At 44.9% G+C, this 21,175-nt stretch overlaps 1 protein-coding gene across 2 annotated transcripts in view; it reads left to right on the top strand.

The window, feature by feature from the left end:
* The first annotated feature begins 5,543 nt into the window (after positions 1-5,543).
* The window catches only part of GPATCH1 (G-patch domain containing 1), a 42,697-nt gene continuing 27,065 nt past the window's right edge, over positions 5,544-21,175 (top strand). Inside the window, exons 1-8 of one of the 2 annotated variants that reach the window (XM_082437565.1) lie at positions 5,544-5,880; positions 11,079-11,213; positions 13,891-13,976; positions 16,185-16,345; positions 16,943-17,040; positions 17,566-17,624; positions 18,339-18,581; positions 19,654-19,801. In XM_082437565.1, coding sequence (XP_082293691.1) covers positions 5,808-5,880; positions 11,079-11,213; positions 13,891-13,976; positions 16,185-16,345; positions 16,943-17,040; positions 17,566-17,624; positions 18,339-18,581; positions 19,654-19,801 — 1,003 coding nt within the window. In that variant the 5' untranslated portion in view covers positions 5,544-5,807. The remainder of the gene's footprint in view (positions 5,881-11,078; positions 11,214-13,890; positions 13,977-16,184; positions 16,346-16,942; positions 17,041-17,565; positions 17,625-18,338; positions 18,582-19,653; positions 19,802-21,175) is intronic. The other variant, XM_082437566.1, reaches the window with a different exon arrangement.

The following is a 21,175-nucleotide window of genomic DNA, read 5'->3' as shown; positions in this document are numbered from 1 at the left end:
AAACCACACTAGATTTGGCAAGCTCTGCCACTAAGTCACCTTGGCCAGATCCTTCTACCCCTTGTGACCTCAGTTTCCCCAGCTCTGAAATATGGTCTTAAATACACAGCAGTCATTTATTGCATACTTTATGACAGGAGCTGTGCTTTGCATTTTGCATACATGATCTCAGTTGATCCACAACCCTATGAAATGGGTACTTTTTCATCCCCATTTTAAAGAGGAAGAAGCTGAGTCTCAGAGGTCACCAGTCTACTAAGTTAGATTGCCTGATGCAACACCATGCACTATGCTACTCTACACTGTTCCTTGCAATTTAAAAGGAAAGATATTTTGTCATATTTGGAAGAAGTGATTATGGATTAAAAATAAATGAGTGGGACTTCCCTGGTGGTGCAGTGGTTAAGAATCCGCCTGCCAATGCACAGGACACGGGTTTGAGCGCTGGTCCAGGAAGATCCCACATGCCGTGGAGTAACTAAGCCCATGCGCCACAACTACTGAGCCTGCACTCTAGAGCCCGCGAGCCACAACTACTGAGCCCACGCACCGCAACTACTGAAGCCCGCATGCCTAGAGCCCGTGCTCCGCAACAAGAGAAGCCATCGCAATGAGAAGCCCGTGCACTGCAGCGAAGAGTAGCCCCCGCTAGCCGCAACTAGAGAAAGACCGCGCACAGCAATGAAGACCCAACGCAGTCAAAATAAATAAATAAATAAATTTATAATAAATAAATAAATAAATGAGTGACAGAATGGCAAAATATACCAAGTATTGGTGAGAATGTCAAGCAACCAGAATCTCATACATTGCTTGTGGGAGTGTAGATTGGTACTACCACTTTGGAAAACTGGCATTTTCTACTGAAGAGGGACATATGCATAACTTATGAACCAGCAATTCCGAATCTAGGTAGATAACCAACAGAACTGCATACATCTGTTCTCCATAAAACATGTACAAGAATGTTCACAGCTGCACTTTTCAAAATAGCCCCTAACTGGAAACTACTGAAATGCCCATCAACTGTAGAATGGATAAGAAATTGTGGCATATTCACATAATGAAAACGAACACATTACTATCACAAGCAACAAATATGTTGTGAGCAAAATATTTTGCTCACAAAAATATTGTTGAGCCAAAGAAGCCAGAAAATATACTGTATGATTCCATTTTACATAAAGTACAAAACAGAAAAAATTAGTCTATTCTGGGATTATTGCTTCCGGGTTCTGGAAATTTTCTATTTCTTGACCTGCTTGTTGTTACACGGATGTGTTCACTTTGTGAAAATGCACAGAACTGTGTGCATATATTGTATTTCAGTAAGAAAACTCAACAGAAAAAAAAAATGAGTGGCATTGATTCCCAAGCATATAGAGCAGGTTTCTTTGTATGTCATGAGTGACCATCCCACTGCCAGCACTGATATGTGGACCCTAGGAACAAATTACTCCCTACCCAGATGATTCAGCCCATCTTCCTATTGGGCAGTTTCCTGAGATTTGTGCTTTCTTGCCTGTCTGAATAAGAAAGGAAGGGTATGTGGTGTTTAAGCTTCTACAGTTTTGCATAAAAACACATTGTTGAGAGAGTGGCATGGACATATATACACTACCAAATGTAAAATAGATCGCTAATGGGAAGCAGTCGCATAGCACAGGGAGATCAGCTCTGTGCTTTGTGTCCACCTAGAGGGCTGGGATAGGGAGGGTGGGAGGGAGACGCAAGAGGGAGGAGATATGGGGATTTATGTATATGTATAGCTGATTCACTTTGTTATACAGCAGAAACTAACACACCAGTGTAAAGCAATTATACTCCAATAAAGATGTAAAACACACACACACACACACACACACACACACACACACACACACACACAAAACACATTGTTTAGGGGTTGCTACTGCCAAGAATCAGGAGTATTGTGTAATAAGTGACCAGGGTTGCAGATGAAGCATCCAGCCATTCCTTCTGAAGATCTGGAGTCAGAAAGGTTGGTAATTACTGTTTTATTTGTTTTGTTTTTTAAATATTTATTTATTTATTTTGGCTGTGCCAGGTCTTCGTTGCAGCACGCGGGATCTTCGTGGCAGCACGCGGCTCTTAGTTGCTGCATGCGGACTCTTAGTTGTGGCATGCAGACTCATAGTTGTGGCATGCACGCAGGATCTGGTTCCTCGACCAGGGTTCAAACCTGGGCCCCACCCCACCCTCATTGGGAGTGCAGAGTCTTACCCACTGGACCACCAGGGAAGTCCCATTACTGTTTTACTAAATGCAGTGATTGTCAGAAATCTAATTAAGTAAACTCTCAGTAATAAATTTATTGGGTTTTTCTTGCCTCTTTAGAAGCTATATAAGCTGTAAGAAAATTATTTGGGGTAATTCAGAAATAAAATCACGGACCTTCATGATTTGTCTGGCTGTATGGGTTAGCCCCCAACCTTCTTTACTTTCAATATCTACATTTATTCACATGATGATCAAAGGGTGATGCTGGGACCCTGCAGGGCTTCAATAAACAAAGATGCTTTCTCTTTAGTACATTAAATTTCTCAAGGCAGGAAAAGGGGTAATATACAAAAACCTTTAAAATGAAAACTAAGACACTGACATAAAAATGTTTTGGAAAAAATACTATGGATGTAGCTCAAAACAAAAATTCAAGGGGTACAATGCTGTATACATGTATCCCTCCTGCTGTGATTTCCTTTGATCAGTGGCAACCACTGTTACCAGATTCTTTGGGGAGTTCACTGGAGATACAGCATATGTGTGGGTGTATTGTGTCCCTACATTGTGGATGTAATATGTTTTCTTTTAATATAAATGGCAGCATCCTGTGTACTCCGTCTCACCCCCTGTTTTGCTCATTTGACAGCATATGTTGGATATATACCCCACCAGCATTTTAAAATGCTTTACAGTATTCTATCATATAGGTTGTTCCAGTTACTATTGCTGTTAACAAATTACTGCAAATCTTAATGGCTCCAAACAAGAACAATCATTTTATTTTTACCTCTCATGGTTCCAGAGGTGGCTGTACTCAGCTAAAAGGTTCTTGCTTGTGGTCTCTCATGCAGCTGTAGTCAGATGGCTGCTGGAACTGGAATCATTTTGAATCGTCCTTGCTCATGTGTCTGGTGATTGATACTGATTGTTAACTGGAACCTCAGCTGGGTCATAGGCTGGAATACCTACACATAGCGTCTCTTCATGGCCTGGGCTTCCTCACAGAATGGAGGTTGGGTTCCAAGGTCCAGCATCCCAAGAAACAGAAAGTTGGAGCTACCAGTTTCTTTTTTTCTTTTCTTTTTCTTTTTGGCCATGCCGGGTGGCTTGTGGGATCTTAGTTACCTGACCAGGGATCGAATCCCAGCCCCTACAGTGAAAGCACCGAGTCCTAACCACTGCAACACCAGGGAATTCCTGCTACCAGTTTCTTCAAACTTGGGTGTGGGAAATGTTATATTGTCAGTTTCACTGTATTCTTTTGGTCAAGCAGTCATGGAGCTTAGATTCAAGGGAGGGGACATAGACTCCACTTTTTGACCAGAAACTTGCCAAAAATTTTGAGGTTGTGGTTTTTTTTTTTTTTTTATTTTTTTAAAAATTTTTTGTTTTTTTTAAATGATATTCTTGTCTGCTTACATTCTTTTTATTTATGTATGTATGTATGGCTGTGTTGGGTCTTCGTTTCTGTGCGAGGGCTTTCTCTAGTTGTGGCAAGCGGGGGCCACTCTTCATCGCGGTGCGCGGGCCTCTCACTATCGCGGCCTCTCGTTGCGGAGCACTGGCTCCAGACGCGCAGGCTCAGTAGTTGTGGCTCACGGGCCGAGTTCCTCCGCGGCATGTGGGATCTTCCCAGACCAGGGCTCGAACCCGCGTCTCCTGCATTGGCAGGCAGATTCTCAACCACTGCGCCACCAGGGAAGCCCGAGGTTGTGTTTTTAAAATAATTTTTTTTGGCCTTGCTGTGAGGAATGCAGGGATCTTAGTTCCTCGATCAGGGATCGAATCTGTGCCCCCTGCATTGGGACCTCAGAGTCTTTTTTTTTTTTTTTTAAGATTTATTTATTTATTTATTTATTTTTGGCTGCATCGGGTCTTAGTCGCGGCACGTGGGATCTTCACTGAGGCATGCGGGATCTTTCATTGCGGTGCCCAGGCTTCTCTCTAGTTGTGGCATGGGGTTTTCTCTCTCTCTAGTTGTGGTCCGCGGGCTCAGTAGCTGCCCCAGGGCATGTGGGATCCTAGTTTCCGGACCAGGGATCGAACCCGCGTCCCCTGCATTGGAAGGCGGATGGATTCTTTACCACTGGACCACCAGGGAAGTCCCTAAAAAAATTTTCTTTTTTAAAGTCATGTACCATGACTTATTTAATTAGTTCTTCATTCTTCAAATTACTTATTGAGTGCTTACTACATTCCAAGCACTGTTCCAAGCTCTGAGGATACAGCAAAGGAAGAAAGAAAAACTGGTTCAAATCTGTCTTCTTGGAGCTTACGTTCCAAGGGGAGCTTACATTCCATTCCATTGGGAGAGAAAGCCAATAGACATATAAATAGGTAAACCAAATTATATAAGGTGACAAATGTTGTGGAAAATATATAGTAGGGTAGGGGGTGATAGGGGTTGTTTTTTAGAATAGGGTCAGAAAAGGTTTCGCTGAGTAAGTAACCTTTGAGCAGAGACCTGAAGCAAGTGAGGCAATGAGTCATGCTTGTAGTATTCCAAGCAGCGGGAACAGTGAATGCAAAGGCCTTGAGTCCAGAGTGTGCTTGGAATGCTCAAGAAACAATCTCAATCCCAGAGATTCTGATTCAGGAGGCCTGGGGGACGGGTAGCAGGGACATTTTAGCAACATGTTAGTGATTCTCACTCACACAGACTTCTGACCCTCATTTTGCAGACCCAGGCTTCGTTTCTCTCTTCTGTAAGAAGGAGGTTTGCAGTGGGATAACAGAACCCTATTGGACAGATGTTTGTTTCTTTAGCTTCAATAAGGGAGCCCTCAGCGTCCCTCACCCCACCTCACAGCAGCCTTTTGCTTGTCCGCTTGCATTTTCTTTCTCCTTTCTCGTTTTCTTCGTTCTCTTTTCAAATTTCTTTCCTATTTTATTTTTCTCTTTATTCCTGTTTTCCTCTGCCCCCACCACGCCCCCCCCTTTCCTTCTCCTTTTCTTTTAATCTCTTCTTCCTTTATTTTCCTCATTGACCAAGTGTTGTCCCAAGCTACCTTCACCGTGGGCATCAGGGTTCCCCTGTCTGAATCCTTTCAGAGGTGTGGAAGGGGACTCCACTTACGTCAGCCTAAGGGTGACATATACAGAGTGCGTGTGTCTATCTGGGAGTACAGGCAAGTTCCCGCAGATGGCAGGGGTAGGACTGAGGGGAGCAGGATCTGCCGGCAGGGGAAGTGGGGGAAGAGCACGGACCGGGTTGGGGAGGGGTGTGGGGTGGGCAGACTTCGCGGAGAACCACCCCTGCAGCTCGACAGCGGAGTGCCTTCCACCTTCTCCCAGGCGCCTCCTCCTGACCGGCACATGGTGGAGCTAGGATGGGATGTCGTGGCAGCCAAAGCCTCCGAGACAACTCCTGCCGGGGTCCGCCTCCCACAGGACGGGTTTGAGAACCACCCGGCGCAGATCCGAGAGAGGCTTGCCGGGCGGGGTGAGCACTTTCCGCCACCTGCGCTTAGAGCTTCGCTGCGGTTCGCGGAGATTAAAGCGCGGAAGGCATTTTGCCCATTGAGGCCTCCGTAGCGAGGGGGCGAGGCCCGGAAGGGAGCAGGATGGCGGCGCTGGATGGAGACAGTGACGAGGATTTGGTCAGCTATGGGACGGGCCTGGAGCTGCTGGAAGAAGGTGCGGGCTACGTTCGTCGCCGGGGCCTGTGGAAAACAGGCCGGGGGTCCAGGATTCGGGGCAAATACGCGCAACTCTGTGCCAGACCTTGTCTGGCACCGGGGGAAAGGCTTGCCTGCTACGGGCTCTGGGAACAGCGATCGGAGAGGCGTGCACTGTGCTTGCGGGGTGCTCACGTTTTGCAGGGACGGATGGGAGGCCCGGAGGGATGGGAAGAAGAAAGATGACAAACAGGCTCGTGTGAGAGCGGGGGTAGGGGAAGAGCGGTGGTCAGGCAATGTTTTTCCTAGGAGAGGACGTTTGAGCTCAGCCTTGAAACAGAGAAAGGAAGCAACCGTACGAAGATTTGGGGGAAGAGCATTTCAGGCGAAGCGAACAGCAAGTGCAAAGGCTCTGAAGTCGGAGCCAGTTTGGCAAATTGAGGGACAGGCGGGACTGATGTGGGTGGAGCAGACAGCACCAGGGGGAGGCTGGTAGAAGATGATGTCAGAGGGGGAGGCGGGGGTTGAGTCTTAGTTGGTATGGTCAGGGAGTTTGGATTTTAATACTAAGTGTAGAAGAGTCATGGGGGAGGGGGTTACACAAAGGAGGGGTATATTTTTCAGATTATTCTGTCCTCGATTTTGAGGGTAGGCGGGTTGGGGGTGGGTAGGAGTGAAGCAGGGAGATCAGCAAAAAGAGGCCAGGCGATGATGGTGGCGGTGGTTAAGTAGTGGTGAGTTGAGATGTGCTTTGAAAGCAGAGCTGACCCGACTCGCTGGTGGAATGTGGGGGTGAGTGCAAGATGAAGCAAGATTCTCCCCTGTGTTTCTGGTCTGATCCACTTAACGACTTGATTTGTTTCGTAAAGCATGGATTGGATGGCTAGTAAGGTCTGATGGCAGTGCTAGCCCTGTGGGAAAGACAAAGGAAGTTTGGTGGGCTAGGAGTTATTTGCAAACTCTCCTTTTTTCCTACCCTGACCACATCGTGTCAGGTTGGTTGTCCTTCTGGGACGTTGCCCCTGATGACCCTCTTATTCCCTACAAACAGTTCTAATCATTAGAAGCTTATGCCAGATGCTGGCCCTGTTCCTACTGTCTGCTTACAAAAGACAGAGAGATGCTAGTCTCCTGAAAGCTTCTTATGTGTTTAACGACACCCCTTGCATTTCCTCTAAGACATCTCTGTACCACGTTCAGTTTTCTAATAAATTAAGTTTAAAGTCCCCTCAACCCTAATTTGTCGGAGCTTTCTTCAAGCATGGGACCAGAGTGTGGGTAGACTGGGGCCATTATTAGTATGTCCTTCATTTTAGACTGTATTTCTTTGCCACAATCTAAGCTCACATTAGCTTTATTAGCAAACACATCATCCCATGGTCTCAAGGAATTGGTTGACAAAGATTCTTAATTTGAGGGGTTTCAAATCTAGTTGAGAACAAAAGTATGAGGTTCACAAGTGCTAAAGTATGTGATGTAGAGAGGAAATAACCTACACAAGCTAACAGGGAAACCTGAGAAGGCAGGATGGGACCCCTTGAAAACTGGTTAGAATTTAGGTATGCAGGAAGAGGACAGAGTTAAACATGCATGGGTGGAGGTTATTACAGCCCTGCCAAGCAGGAGTTTGTGTCATTTCTATATTTCTGGTCTCACAGTTGTTTCCTTGTGAAGTGACATATTGTAAGTCATCAACTATTTGACCTATATTTTTCTAATTCTTCCTGTTTTGATGGTGTATAAAATCTGTGATGAAGCCTAACGGTCTAGCCAGGCTCTTGAAGTAGAATGGACTTTCCCCCCACGCCCCCCCCCCCCCCCGGCCTAAAATTACCCTTTAACTTCTCAGTACTAGGTGTTTTTGAGGATTGATCCATTGTTTCCTAAGCACCTTGAAGTTAAAACATACTCTGACTACATTTTACAATGTAACATACTAGACCAATAATCACTTATACCTCCTACTTTGAAGTTCTAGTGACAGGTTAGACAAACATTGGTAGAGGAGGGACTCCATTACTTAATTAACGTTGCTGGCCCTGACAGAAAGTTTTATTGGGTAAGAGAGTGGCTGATCTGTTACACACAGACTCATAGACACACACACCCTCTGGCCTGGAAGGAAAGTGCCTCAGTGCTTATTTAGTCTTCCCTTAGATACATTCACTTGGCTGTAGAATTCTCCTCATTGCCTGCTCATCCTGCACTCAGATTAATTTAGGACCATTTTCTTCTTCCTTGATGTTGTGACTCGCCCACTTAAAACTATCTGTGGCTCCCAGTCACCCACAGGACGTACCCCAGACCCTGCAGCACTGTGTTCCAGGCCCGCTGCACTATCTGCCCTTTTGGTTCCATCTTCCGTGCCTTCCCTGTCCTCCAGTCAGACTAGACTACTTTCTCAAACATCTGACCTTCCCCTTTTTGACCTCCTGTTTACTGTTTACTGATGGAATTAATGCCTCTGTGGGGAATTGTGTCCCTATGTGCAGCTATCAAATGCTGCTCGCGCCTCTGGGTGACTCTGATGTTGTGGACCTTGAACATTGTCAGAATAGTTCCTATACATGCAGGTCTCCTCTGCTGGGCTCAGAGTGCCCTGGGAACAGGGACAGAGTTGTATTCAGTTTTCCACACCCAGCATCTAGAACAGGGCTGCTTCCACGGAAAGGCCCTCAGTAAACTTCTGGTGGGGAACAAGTAAAGGACAAAATGGGTTGTGTCCCTGACTTGGAGGCAGAGTTGAGATCTGATTTCAACTTTGTGCTTATTAGCCGTGGATCTTAGGGCACTTACTTAATCAGAGCATCCTTATCAGGGTATGATAAATGAGATAATACTATTAGTAACAATAATTATAATAGGGCCTGGCTAAAATGCCACTTCCTCCCCGGAGTTTTCCTGTGCTGTGGTTAGAGGCGGCTCCTCCTCCTCAGGAGCCCTGTGGGACCTGGTCAGCCACACCGCTTGGCCCTCATCATCTGCTGTCCGGTTCTATCTAGTTGTCTGCAGATCTTTTCTCCCCTTTCAGCTCAGGAGTACCTGGAGAACAGAGCAAGAACAGAACCTCGCATTGGCAGGACCTGTCCTCTCTCCCCTTAACCCAGTGGTTCGCAACCAGGGATGAATTTGCCCCCCCAAGGGACATTCGGCAATGTCTGGAGACATTTTTGGTTGTCATGCTTTTTCGGGATGGGGGCATTACTGGCATCTGGTGTGACAGGCTAGGGATGCTGCTAACCACTGTACAAGGCAGTCCCCCACAACTAAGAATCATCCAGTACAAGCTGTCAATAGTGCTGAGGCTGAGGAGCTCCACCTTAGCCAGGAATCGTGCCAGATGCACGTGCAGTAAAGGAGCATGTGTACTGTATTTTCTAAGAAATGGTGAAAATCTTGGACTGTGGGACCTGAGTTGTAATTCAGTTCTTTAGAACGAAATGAAATTGTAGTGATATTAACCAAGCTTTTCTATGGCCAGGGGCTGTGCTCAGTTCTCTGCGCGTGGTTTTTAATCCTCGGCACCATCCTACAAAGTGACTTTGGTTATTATCCTAATTTTATAGTTGTGGAAACTGGGGCGTAGAGAGATCAAAAAACTTGCCTATAATCACAAAGCTAGCAAGTAGGAGGGTAGGGGGATTTGAACCCAGATCTCCTGTCTTCAGAACCCTCTTGATTACCCTGCTGTGAGTTATATTCTAGAAATGACCTAAAGCCTCGGTAAGCTACAAGTAAGAATTTAGGACTATGAGGCTAGACATTTCTTTACTTTTTGTTCCACTATCCAGAAATAGTAACTGGCTTAATTATTGAAGTAACAGGTATACATGGGCTTTAGGATACATCTTACCTACTGTATGTACTACTATTACTATAACAGCAATAGGAGCTAGGGTACTTCCCTGGTGGCCCAGTGGTAAAGAATCCGCCTTACAATGCAGGGTACGCAGGTTTGATCCCTGGTCAGGGAACTAAGATCCCACGTGCCGCGGGACAACTAAGCCCGAGCGCCACAACTACTGAGCTCGCGCGCCTCAACTAGGGAGCCCGCGTGCCGCAAACTGCAGAGCCCACGCACCCTGGAGCCCTGTGACACAACTAGAGAAGAGAAAACCCGCACGCCACAACTAGAGAGAAGCCCATGCACCTCAACAAAAGACCCCACATGCCGCAACGAAGATCCCCGTGTGCTGCAACAAAGACCTGATGCAGCCAAAAAATAATAAAAAATACGTAAATAAAATAAATTAAAAAAAAGAGCAGCTAGTACTTTAAATGTGTTTATTGTGGGTCCCTCTTTTTGCTAAGCACTTTACAGGCATTATCTGATCCAATTTGCATAACAACTCTATGAAATAGATATTACTATTAATGTCCCATTTTACAGATGAGGAAATCGAGGCACAGAGAGGCTAAGATGACCAAAGTCCCTAGTATAGGTGACCAAAGTGCTAGTAAAGGTGGGCTTAGCTTTAAAATCCAGAGTGCCATGACTCTCAACCCCAAGCGCTTAACTACTGTCTAACTTGCTTTCAGTAGTGAATGTTTGAAAATAACTTGATGGTTACTTTTTGTTTTAAATAGATTCAGAAGTTTTAATTAGAACTGATAAAATTAGGCAGTAATTTGTGTCATGAAACTTGAAACCTAAGGAAATTTTTAGGTGAGCCTAAAATGTTCTAAGTTCCTTTTTGCTGGTGTTATTTAGCACCCCAGCCCTTTTCAGCCAAGTAAGTAAAGGAATAAGCTTAAAGAACAGTAATTACGACATCAGGAAAGTCCCAGAAATAAGGAAACTCAAGATTTGGGGGAAACGGGCAATGCCAATGGAAAAATTCTGGAGTCGGGGATGCTGTGAATTTCCAGAAGAGAAAACCTCTGCACACCATGTGCCACCCCAGCAGCTTGCCTACTTTACTGCCAGCAGATTTCACCTCCATCTCTGAACCCTTCGCCCTATAACTCAGTTTTCATAATGGAATTTAGTGGGAAAAGCAGGCCATTTTTGCTAAAACATATTTCTAATATAAATAAGAGATATTGCTTTCTAAACTACATCGGGTACTAAGGTCTAGGAATAGCAACTTAATTAAACTTGTTATATTTGAAGTTACAAGAAGTGAACAATGCATTCTGTTAAAGAAATGATCTTTTCCTTAAATCCTCTCTAACCCACCATCACCTTCTGTCCCATTCAAAATATTACTTTTTCAGGTGAGAGACCAAAGAAACCAATTCCTCTTCAGGATCAGACTGTCAGAGACGAAAAAGGAAGGTATAAACGATTTCATGGAGCCTTCAGTGGAGGTTTCTCTGCTGGTTACTTCAACACCGTTGGCTCCAAAGAAGGTAGGATTTCCCTACTTGTAGCTGCTATATCACTAAAGCAAATGATTGAAATACCGTAGGAGTTTTGCTCCCCTCCCTCACCTCTCCCTTTTAAAAAAACTTTTAAAAACATTTTAGTACATACACTGTAGTCTTTTGTGTTCTTTGAATGTTTGCAATGTTTCCAGAGACAACTTGTGTGTTGTTCATTGATTACAACCTGAAGGTGAGAGAGTTTTCTTTGACTTTAAAGAAAAAAAATAGATAACGTCATAACCAAATGATTAAATGATAATAAGGACTTCTGTTTTATACTGTATCTTGCCACACACTCAGTGCTCTCACACAGATGCACTCAGGTAATCATCGTCTCACATGACTCCGTGCCTAAGGAGGGCAGGTGTCCCAGCTGATTTGTGGCTGAAGACCCTGCGGGTCCCAACACTGGGTTCCACAGCGTCACTTGTCAGTACATGTTCTCCACCTGGAGAAAAGTCAGTCACATTCTTCACATTATGCAATACAATAAATTCTGTATTGTTTAAAGTAATGTATGTTGGGAATTCCCTGGCAGGCTTCCACTGCAGTGGGCACAGGTTCAGTCCCTGGTTGGGGAACTAAGATCCCGCATGCTGCGCAGCACAGCAAAAAAAAAAAGGAATGTATGTTTTTAAAAAACATTTTAACACAGAAACTGGAAGAAAATGTCTTATGTATATCAAATACGAATGAAGATGACTGATTAACTCACATAGCAGTTATTAAGAACAAGATGAGCCAGATCTTTTGTACATATTTTTAAAAGTAATTCATACATAACGATGATAGTAGGGACTTCCCTGGTGGTCCAGTGGTAAAGAATCCGCCTTACAATGCAGGGGGACGCGGGTTCGATCCCTGGTCAGGAAACTAAGATCCCACATGCCGCGGAGCAACTAAGCCCACGTACCACAACTACAGAGCCCACGCGCCCTGAAGTCCATGCGCCACAATTAGAGAGAAGCCCACGCGCCACAACGAAAGATCCCACATGCGGAAACTAACACCCAATGCAGCCAAAAATAAATAAAATAAATAAATAAATAAAAATAATAAATCTAAGAAAAAATGACGATAGTAAAATAAAGATGAAACACAATACAAGAAAGGGGTGGGGGAAGGCATGTAAGAAAAATAATTAGGGTAAATAAGATGGTTAAAGTTCAGTATCCAGAATGTATAAAGATCAGTTCAATGAACAAATGATCAAAGTATTTGAACAGTTTACCCCAGAGGAGATAGAAATGCTACGTGGAATATTCAGCCTTATTATTAAGAAAAGCAAAGTAAGGTAACTAAGGCACTATTAAAGTAGCACACTTATTAAAATGTTAAAAATGGCAGTAGAATTTGTGAAGAAAGAAGTACACGAATACATTGCTGATTGTTATAATTACGGCTGTGCTGTATATTATAATTGAAAAGTAAGACCAGCTCAAATGATTAGTCATCACAAGTAGACTGTGATATGTTAACACACTGGAATATCTCTTTACCATTAAGAGTGACAGATTCAGGTCCTGTGCAGGTACAGGGCAAAGACTATAGACATCCAAAGTGGAGGAAAGTGCTGGGCCAGGGTATCGCCTGGAAGAGCTGGTCTTCACTGTCCTGGGGTTTCTCCCAAGTTGGCCTACAAGGCTGCTCTACCCACCTACCAAGAATAGGTCTGCCCCATACTCCTCAGCTCCCCGGGACTCTGGTAGGAAGTCAGAAGGAGGTGTGCCACTCTTAGAGAAGACTAAAAAAGTGTATCTTAGGGCTTCCCTGGTGGCGCAGTGGTTGAGAGTCTGCCTGCCAATGCAGGGGACATGGGTTCGAGCCCTGGTCTGGGAGGATCCCACATGCCGCGGAGCAGCTGGGCCCGTGAGCCACAATTGCTGAGCCTGCGCGTCTGGAGCCTGTGCTCCGCAACAAGAGAGGCTGCGATAGTGAGAGGCCCGCGCACCGTGATGAAGAGTGGCCCTCACTTGCCGCAACTAGAGAAAGCCCTCGCACAGAAACGAAGACCCAACACAGCCATAAATAAATAAATAAATAAATAATTTTAAAAAAAAAAGTGTATCTTAGAGGGTTACAGATACATTTGACCTCTGGGGCATTTTCTCTCTGTAGGCACAGCACATGCTTGGTTACCATGGGTGGGGAACAGGGGTGTTAGTTATAGGACTCAGGTATTTGATGGAATTGGGGGCCTGGTATGGTCATCGCCTGCCCTTAGACTAACCAGGTTGAATCCTTTCATGGCTGACTAATGTACCCTGACATACTGTTTCTTTGATGTGTTAGTATGTTGGTGTATATTGCTGTCCTGGTGGTCTCAGAGTGGTCCTGCCTTATAAGGTGACCTTGCATCTTTTTTGCTGAGATCTACTTGTGTTCCTTTCACAGTTTAACTTTCAGTGTATCGTTTTATTTCTCTTGGTTGCAAATTCTTATGGGGAAACCTTACTGTATCCACTAAGTTCTGACAACAGGGCGTATGGGGGTTAATAAGAAGTTTATGTGGCCTAATTGTGTCTATGTGAGCAGTGAGATGAGAAGTAGCTAAGAGTTTGTAGTTATTGGAGGTTTCAGGTCCACATGTGTTACTTAATTATTTGGTTATAAACCAAAATACCATCTGGGATTGTAATGTTCTAACCTCTTTTCTTTCAAGGATGGACACCCTCTTCCTTTGTGTCTTCACGACAGAACAGAGCAGACAAATCTGTTTTTGGTCCCGAAGATTTTATGGATGAAGAGGTGGGTGTGCAGAACTTTAACTGCCAGTTAGCCGGTGAGATGTGGGTGGTTGGTTGCTGTAGCACCTTCTCTCTCCCCAGAAAGTTCAGTGTACGATTTCCTCTTTGTTTGTAAAGACTTTATCTTTTTGGTATTTGGACTCCATAGTGCCCTGTACATCAATGGATTCTTGTTCGTTGGCATAGTGCCTTAACTGGCTGGTGCCAGTTTCTAAAGTCAAGAGTGTAAGGGGGGACTTCCCTGGTGGCACAGTGGTTAAGAATCCACCTGCCAACTCAGGGGACACAGGTTCGAGCCCTGGTCCGGGAAGATCCCACATGCTGTGGAGCAACTAAGCCCGTGTGCCACCACTACTGAGCCTGCACTCTAGAGCCTGCGAGCCACAACTACTGAGCCCACATGCCACAACTACTGAAGCCCGTGCGCCTAGAGCCTGTGCTCCGCAACAAGAGAAGCCACCACAATGAGAAGCCCGCACATTGCAATGAAGAGTAGCCCCCACTCGCCGCAACTAGAGAAAGCCTGCGTGCAGCAATGAAGACCCAACACAGCCAGAAATAAATAAATAAATAAATAAAATTAAAAAAAAAAAAAAAAGTGTAAGGGGAAGGTCATATACAGGCAAATTTACTTGAAAAAGCCCCAGCTGCCCCAAAAGTGCAGTGTCTGTCAAGCTGAGTCCACAGCCTTCCATGGTGACTCTTTTTCTTTTTTTAATTTTCCACATAATTAAAAAAAAATTTTTATTTTATATTGGAGTATAGTTGATTAACAATGTTGTGTTGTGTTAGTTTCAGGTGTACCACACAGTGATTCAGTTATACATATATGTGTATCTATTCTTTTTCAAGTTCTTTTCCCATTTAGGTTACTACAGAATATTAGGTAGCGTTCCCTGTGCTATACAGTAGGTCCTCTTTTAAATATAGCAGTGTGTACACGTCAATCCCAAACTCCCAATCTATCCCTCCCCCTCCCCTTCCCCCTTGGTAATCATAAGTTCGTTCTCTAAGTCACAGTGACTCTTAACGCACACTGCAGTTTAAGGAGGAGTGAGTGACTAGACTAGAGAAAGGAGTGAAAGAAGCCCTGTGCAGGCATCTGGGCACCTCGTTAAAGTGACCATGACCGTCTGCTTCTTAGGGGTAAATGGTGGGGGGTTTCTAAAGTGGTCCTACCGGCCTGCAGCCTGGGCTACATTTTCTGGTAAAATTAAGCCTCTCTTACCTTAAAACCTAGTCATGGGTTCACTTGTGATAAAAATTAAGTAAAATACCTACCTGAGCATGTTTTAGGCTTCAGGTAAGTGGCAAGGGGTGGTCCCTTTCCTGTTTGACTAGCAGAATCTATGAGGAAACATATCTCATGGAACAAGAAGTCCAGGTGTCAGCAAGGCCCTAGGCTCTCAGGTATCTTCTGCACGCCAGCTTGTCCTTCCACGATCTCACCTCACTGTTGCAAGGTGGCCACAGTAGTTCCAGGTGGCACATCCAGGATGACATTATCCAGTGGGAAGGAGGACTTTCTTCTTGGAATCTTTCCTTGAGAGCAAAGAAACCATCTGGTGGATTTTCCCTCACATCGGCTCCAATGAATTGTTCTACAAGCCCGTTCTTAAAGCAGTCCTTGGTGAGGAAAATGGGATCAGGATGACTGGCTTAGGCAAGATGTGAGCCCCACTCCCTAACCCTCCCCTGCCCCAACACATCCCCCCCAGGACATCACTCCTGAAGGGCATGGTGGCGCAGAGCCAGGCCAGTGCCTGGACAGCATCAGGGCTCCTTGGGGAGAGCTGAAGGGGCTGTGGCTGCTGGACAGACAGCGGATGGTACTTAACTCTAAGCCTGGCACAGAGGTGCTCCCGAATGCTTGCTGACTGTGCCTCTAAGACCTTTCCCCCCTTCACACTGACCTTTGAGGTATTGTCCAAGAAGAACAAAGAACAGAACACTTACTTCCTGTTTTCCTAGCTTGGCAGTGCCTGTTGTGGCTTCACTGAGTGGCCACTGTCATGCCCCTGTCCTCGGGCACTGGCATTAGCTCATCCGAAGTCAGGGCGTAAAATCAGCTGCTCTGTTGATCCCTAACTCAATTTTGTAGTTTTAACTTTTTTTTTTTTTAAAGTAATAAAGCTGTGTAATGTATCATGTTTAATCACTTTCCAAATAATGTAAGTCATTCTGTTTGAATTTTTTTTTTTTTTTTAAGGATCTTAGTGAATTTGGGATAGCACCTAAAGCGATTGTTACCACAGATGATTTTGCTTCTAAAACCAAAGATCGAATACGAGAAAAGGCCAGGCAGTTAGCAGCGGCTACTGCCCCTATTCCTGGCGCCACTTTGCTTGATGACCTCATAACACCAGCGAAGTAAGAAGAATTTAATTCTGACTTTTCTGATCTTGGCATCACTGCCTTGCATATGTGTGATGATCTTACTTAGGGATAGTTGGGTTGCAAGTAGGAGAAGCCCTCTCAGCCTAGCTTGAGTACAAAAGGGGGTTTTGCCAAAAGGACCTTGCGCTGTTATCACATGGAGTGCTCTAGAGCTCCAGGCACTGGCTGTGTTAGTGGGGCTCATGGCAGCTGGAGAGCTATTAGGAACTGGGGTGACTTCCCTCTCAGCCCCTGCCTCACAAGCCTTAAGGGCTCTCTCCTCATTCTACCCTCTTTCTGCATACTTCCTTGTTCTGCTCCTGGGTATGTGGCCTGTTGTGGCAGCCTCAGACCATCATGGTTTCCCAGGCCACATGTTTGGCATCTATGTGCCCATTCCAAAGGCCTGGGAGAGGGGGCATCTGATCAGCTTCCCCAGGTCCAGTCAGCTGTGGTGGGAACAGCAGGGCCATGCAGTTCTAATAGGGATGGGGGAAAGGGCTGAGGCATGACAGGTATATGAGCTGCTTATTTCCTACTGTTTGTTAGTGTTTTAAAAAGAAGTTCATTTTCAATGCCTTGATATCCTAGGTTATCTGTTGGCTTTGAATTGCTAAGAAAAATGGGTTGGAAGGAAGGACAAGGAATTGGTCCTCGAGTAAAGAGAAGACCCCGCCGACAGAAACCTGGTATGTGTACTGATTGTCATTAACTCTACAGCAGACTTTCTGATGACTGCATGTTTCTAGAAGTAAGATTGCTGGGTCAAGCGGTGTGCACGTATTTTAAGTTTTTTTGTGTGTAATGCACAGTACCTTTCTGGAAGGATTGTACTAGTTTACCTTCCCACCAGCAGCATATGAAAGTTCTTGTTTCCTACTTTTGCCAAAACTGTGTTATAGCTTAACATGATTATTTTCTATTATTCCCGTCCCTTGGTCTCCCCAGCCAGACTGTGAACTCTTGGAGGCAGCAGTACTTTCTTTCGGGTTCTCTGTGGTTCTGGGCAGTAGTGGTTACTCACCACGTGCATCATTGCCAGAGGGCAGGTGGGGCAGGGGCTGGTGGAAAACAATCCCTGAGTGTTCAGTGTCCGACTCTAAAGCTGTAGCGTCTTTTACAGGCTCAGCCGTCTACCCCTGAAGAGTGTCAGTGAATCAGGTTTCTGTAATTTTAGTCACCTCTGACTAATGCATTTGAAATCTCTTTTATAGATCCTGGAGTAAAAATCTATGGCTGCGCATTACCCCCTGGAGGCTCTGAAGGATCTGAGGTATTGTATGGGGTGATTGACCTTCAGTTTGGCCCAGTAGCACCTGTTACTTCATGAGCGTGAAATTTAGGTTCGGAAAATTTTAGAAATCAGTCAGATCGCATTATAGGGAAATACCCATACCCTAAAAATGTCCTCATTATGTCAGATACTGTATTTAGCAACATCCCAGCCCCATAGATGTCCCAAGTCTGTTCAGATTCTTAATATGGAATTGTTTGTCAGAAATAGGCTCACAACTAGAAAACAAACTTATGGTTAGCAAAGGGAATAGCGGTGGGGGCCAAGGGGGAGAGATAAATTGGGACTTTGAGATTAACATATCCATACTACCATATATAAAATAGGTAAACAACAAGGACCTACTGTATGACACAGGGAACTACAGTCAATATCTTGAAATAACCTATAATGGAACAGAATCTGAAAAAGAATATATATATATATATAAAACTGAATCACTTTGCTGGGCACCTGAAATTAACACAACATTGTAAATCAACTATACTTCAATTAAAAAAAGGTTAAAAAAAATGGAGTTGTTTGTGTTAGTATCGTTTGTTCAGGGGCTTGATTTAGTCATTTGTAATAGTGGAAACGGAAGTATGATAATTGTTCTGTTTGGAATTAACCACTGCATTTGAAAATAGTATCTTACAGGCTTTAAACCAGGCAGTGACTCACCTTCATTCCATTTTGAAACACTGAAAATAGGATGAAGATGACGACTACTTGCCAGAAAATGTGACCTTTGCACCCAAAGATGTCACACCTGTGGATTTCACACCTAAAGATAATGTGCATGGACTGGCTTACAAGGGCCTGGATCCCCACCAAGCACTGTTTGGAACTTCAGGAGAACATGTTCACCTTTTTAGTGGCGGACCCGAGGGCGCCAACAATCTTCTTGGAGATGTTGGAGTGAATAAAGGAAGAAAATTGGGAATTTCAGGCCAGGTAAAAGTGTTTCTGTTTTATAAACAGGGAACCGTTGACAAATGAGAATTCTTGCTGTATTATATTAGCCCCATAGTAAGCACTCATTATCCATTGACTAAATGTAGACCTTAAAGTGGTTGTATTGTCCTTAGGAGCTTGTCCGAAGACATGTAAAGCACACCGTCCTAATTTGAATATGTGTTCCTGAGACCCTGTGACCTAACGTGCCCGGTGGAGTTTGTGTGTGAGGAGTGAGGACTGCTTTCCCACACCCCTGCGGGGCTGAGCAGCAAACCACACTCACCTCTTTGATTTAGTTAATATTTGAATTACAATCTGCCTCTCCAAGTTCAGGTCCAAGTTGTACTTCCTCTCCGACTCTTTCCTAGTGCTGCAAGCCCTAAGTCAGGAACCTGGGTGTAAGTTTTGCTTTTACCAAGGGACCTTGGTAAAAAGACTTACTTTTTACCTTTGAGGAGATGGAGAGCTTTTCCTGATTGCCTGTCTTCTCAAATTGATTCAGAGTCTCTTGCCTAAAATAAGTTCAGAGAATGGTTACTTTGTCATTTCATTTGTACCTTTTCTTTCCTTCACATGTTTTTTTTTCCAATCCTTTTAACAAAAAGTGATATTTGTTCTTCGCCATTTCCCACAAAGATTAGGAGTTCTTCTAGCAGCCGTTAGAGTAGCGGTGGTCTTCAGACCCTGGTCACCAGCGCTGGCACCAGACCATGTTGTTCAGTAGATGAACATTCTGCCTTTCTCCTTTCGGAGGCCCCATTTCTCCCCCTGCACTGCTGCTTGGGTGTCTTCTCCACTCCTCTTCCTGCACTAAGACCCAGACCCGCGGCTGCTGCTGAGTCTGGAGGACAGCTGCAGCGCTGGAGGCATGACATTCACTTCTGGTCATTGTTTTCCAAAAGACTTGGATACGTGTGTTAATCTGGGGCTCCCATTCGCTTCTCTCTTGGTGATCTTGAAGCGCTAATGTGGTCTGATCAGTCCCATCCTTATAGTAGCCTTATCCTTCAGTGCAGGCAGGCATATGCTAACACCTGTAATGGCTCAGTGTGAGATCTTGCTTTTGAAGGCTTTTGGTGTAGGTGCCCTGGAAGAGGAAGACGATGATATCTACGCCACGGAAACTCTATCCAAGTATGATACCATTTTGAAGGATGAGGAGCCTGGAGACGGACTCTATGGCTGGACAGCACCCAGGCAATATAAAAATCAGAAAGGTAATTCCATGGACCCGCAACTGATGGTAGACCAAGTGTTGGGACATTAGCCTCCGTGGAGCAGGGAGTTGTTGGTCGAAGATGCAGAGTGAGGAACAAGTGGGGATCAGAGAGGCCCATTGTGGGAAGTAAGACAGAAGTGGGATTTAGACCAGTTCAAGGCCAAAGCCAACTGTCAAGACAGAGTCAAGTGGGGAGGAGGGAGGGGCCTGGAATCAGGGAATGAGCAAGTGTGTGGACACGTGCTTGCTCGTGTTGCAAGTCAGAGCTGACAGTGGGTGAGAGGGACGCACTCCCAGCTCAAGGAACTGGGCAGGTAGCCAAAGAAGGTCAACTGAGGCAGCAGGTCAGGAGGCCAGGCATGGGAACCAGGTGGTAGGTACACAGAGAACCTGCAGCAAAATGGAGATTGGTGCCCAGCTCATCTCATCACTTAAACTTATCTGGTTCCTAAGGGGCTCTTGTTGAGCTAGGAGATGAACATCTCTTGACACACCTGGAATTTCAAGTCAGAGTCGTATAGTGATTTGGATTCTATGGTTCTAAGTAGAATTTCAGTTTTTCTTTCCAGAAAAGGTATAGGAAGGAGTCAGTAGGTATTAATGGCATGTGATTTTGATTCAGTCAGACCTGGATTTGAGTCTTAGCTCTCAATCAGACCCAGATTCGAATCCCAGCTCTCTACTGCCCAGCTTCATGACCATGGGCAAGGCTTGTAGCCTCTCTGGGCGTCATTTGTAAAGTGAGGATAAAATCCACTCTGGGGGTCATTGTGAGGATTAAATGGCATCACAGGTTTGGCATAGTACCTGCCTCAAAGACTGAATAAATGGCACCTACTGTAACAACCACTTAAAGTAAGGAGGTGAGAGTTCAGATAAAATAATCTATTTAGATGTTTTTAGCTATAGTCAGATCAAGTTTGATCTAACTCTTATAAAATACATCTAAATAATCTAAGCATCACTCCCCAAAATGATGCCAATTTTACATTTCTAGAAGAGAAAAAAGCAGGTGAGAAACAGTCTTTAGTTTGCTTAATGGCTGTGAGCACAGACTCTTAAGAGAGATTCTCTGGGCTCCCGTCCTGGCTCTCCCCATTTATCAGCTGTGACCTTAGGCAGGCTGTTCAACCTCTCTATGCCTCAGCGTCCTTGCCTGGGCAATGGGCACAGCAATGGCTTACCTATCCCACGGAAATTTAATGTGCGTAAAGGGCTTAGAACGTGCCTGGCACACAGCAAGCACTCTGCAAGTGTGAGCGGCCTCTGTCGTCATCGCCACGAAAAGAACCCAGGGTTTTACACGAGGTGCTGGGCGGGTGTGCACCCAGACGTTAGTAGATGTTACCTCTGGGTGGGAACTAGGCTACTT

The sequence above is a fragment of the Balaenoptera physalus genome, assembly GCF_965194825.1.
Source record: "Balaenoptera physalus genome assembly, chromosome: 19".
In the NCBI taxonomy this organism is placed as follows: domain Eukaryota; kingdom Metazoa; phylum Chordata; class Mammalia; order Artiodactyla; family Balaenopteridae; genus Balaenoptera; species Balaenoptera physalus.
This window is presented reverse-complemented; position numbering and strand designations above follow the sequence as displayed.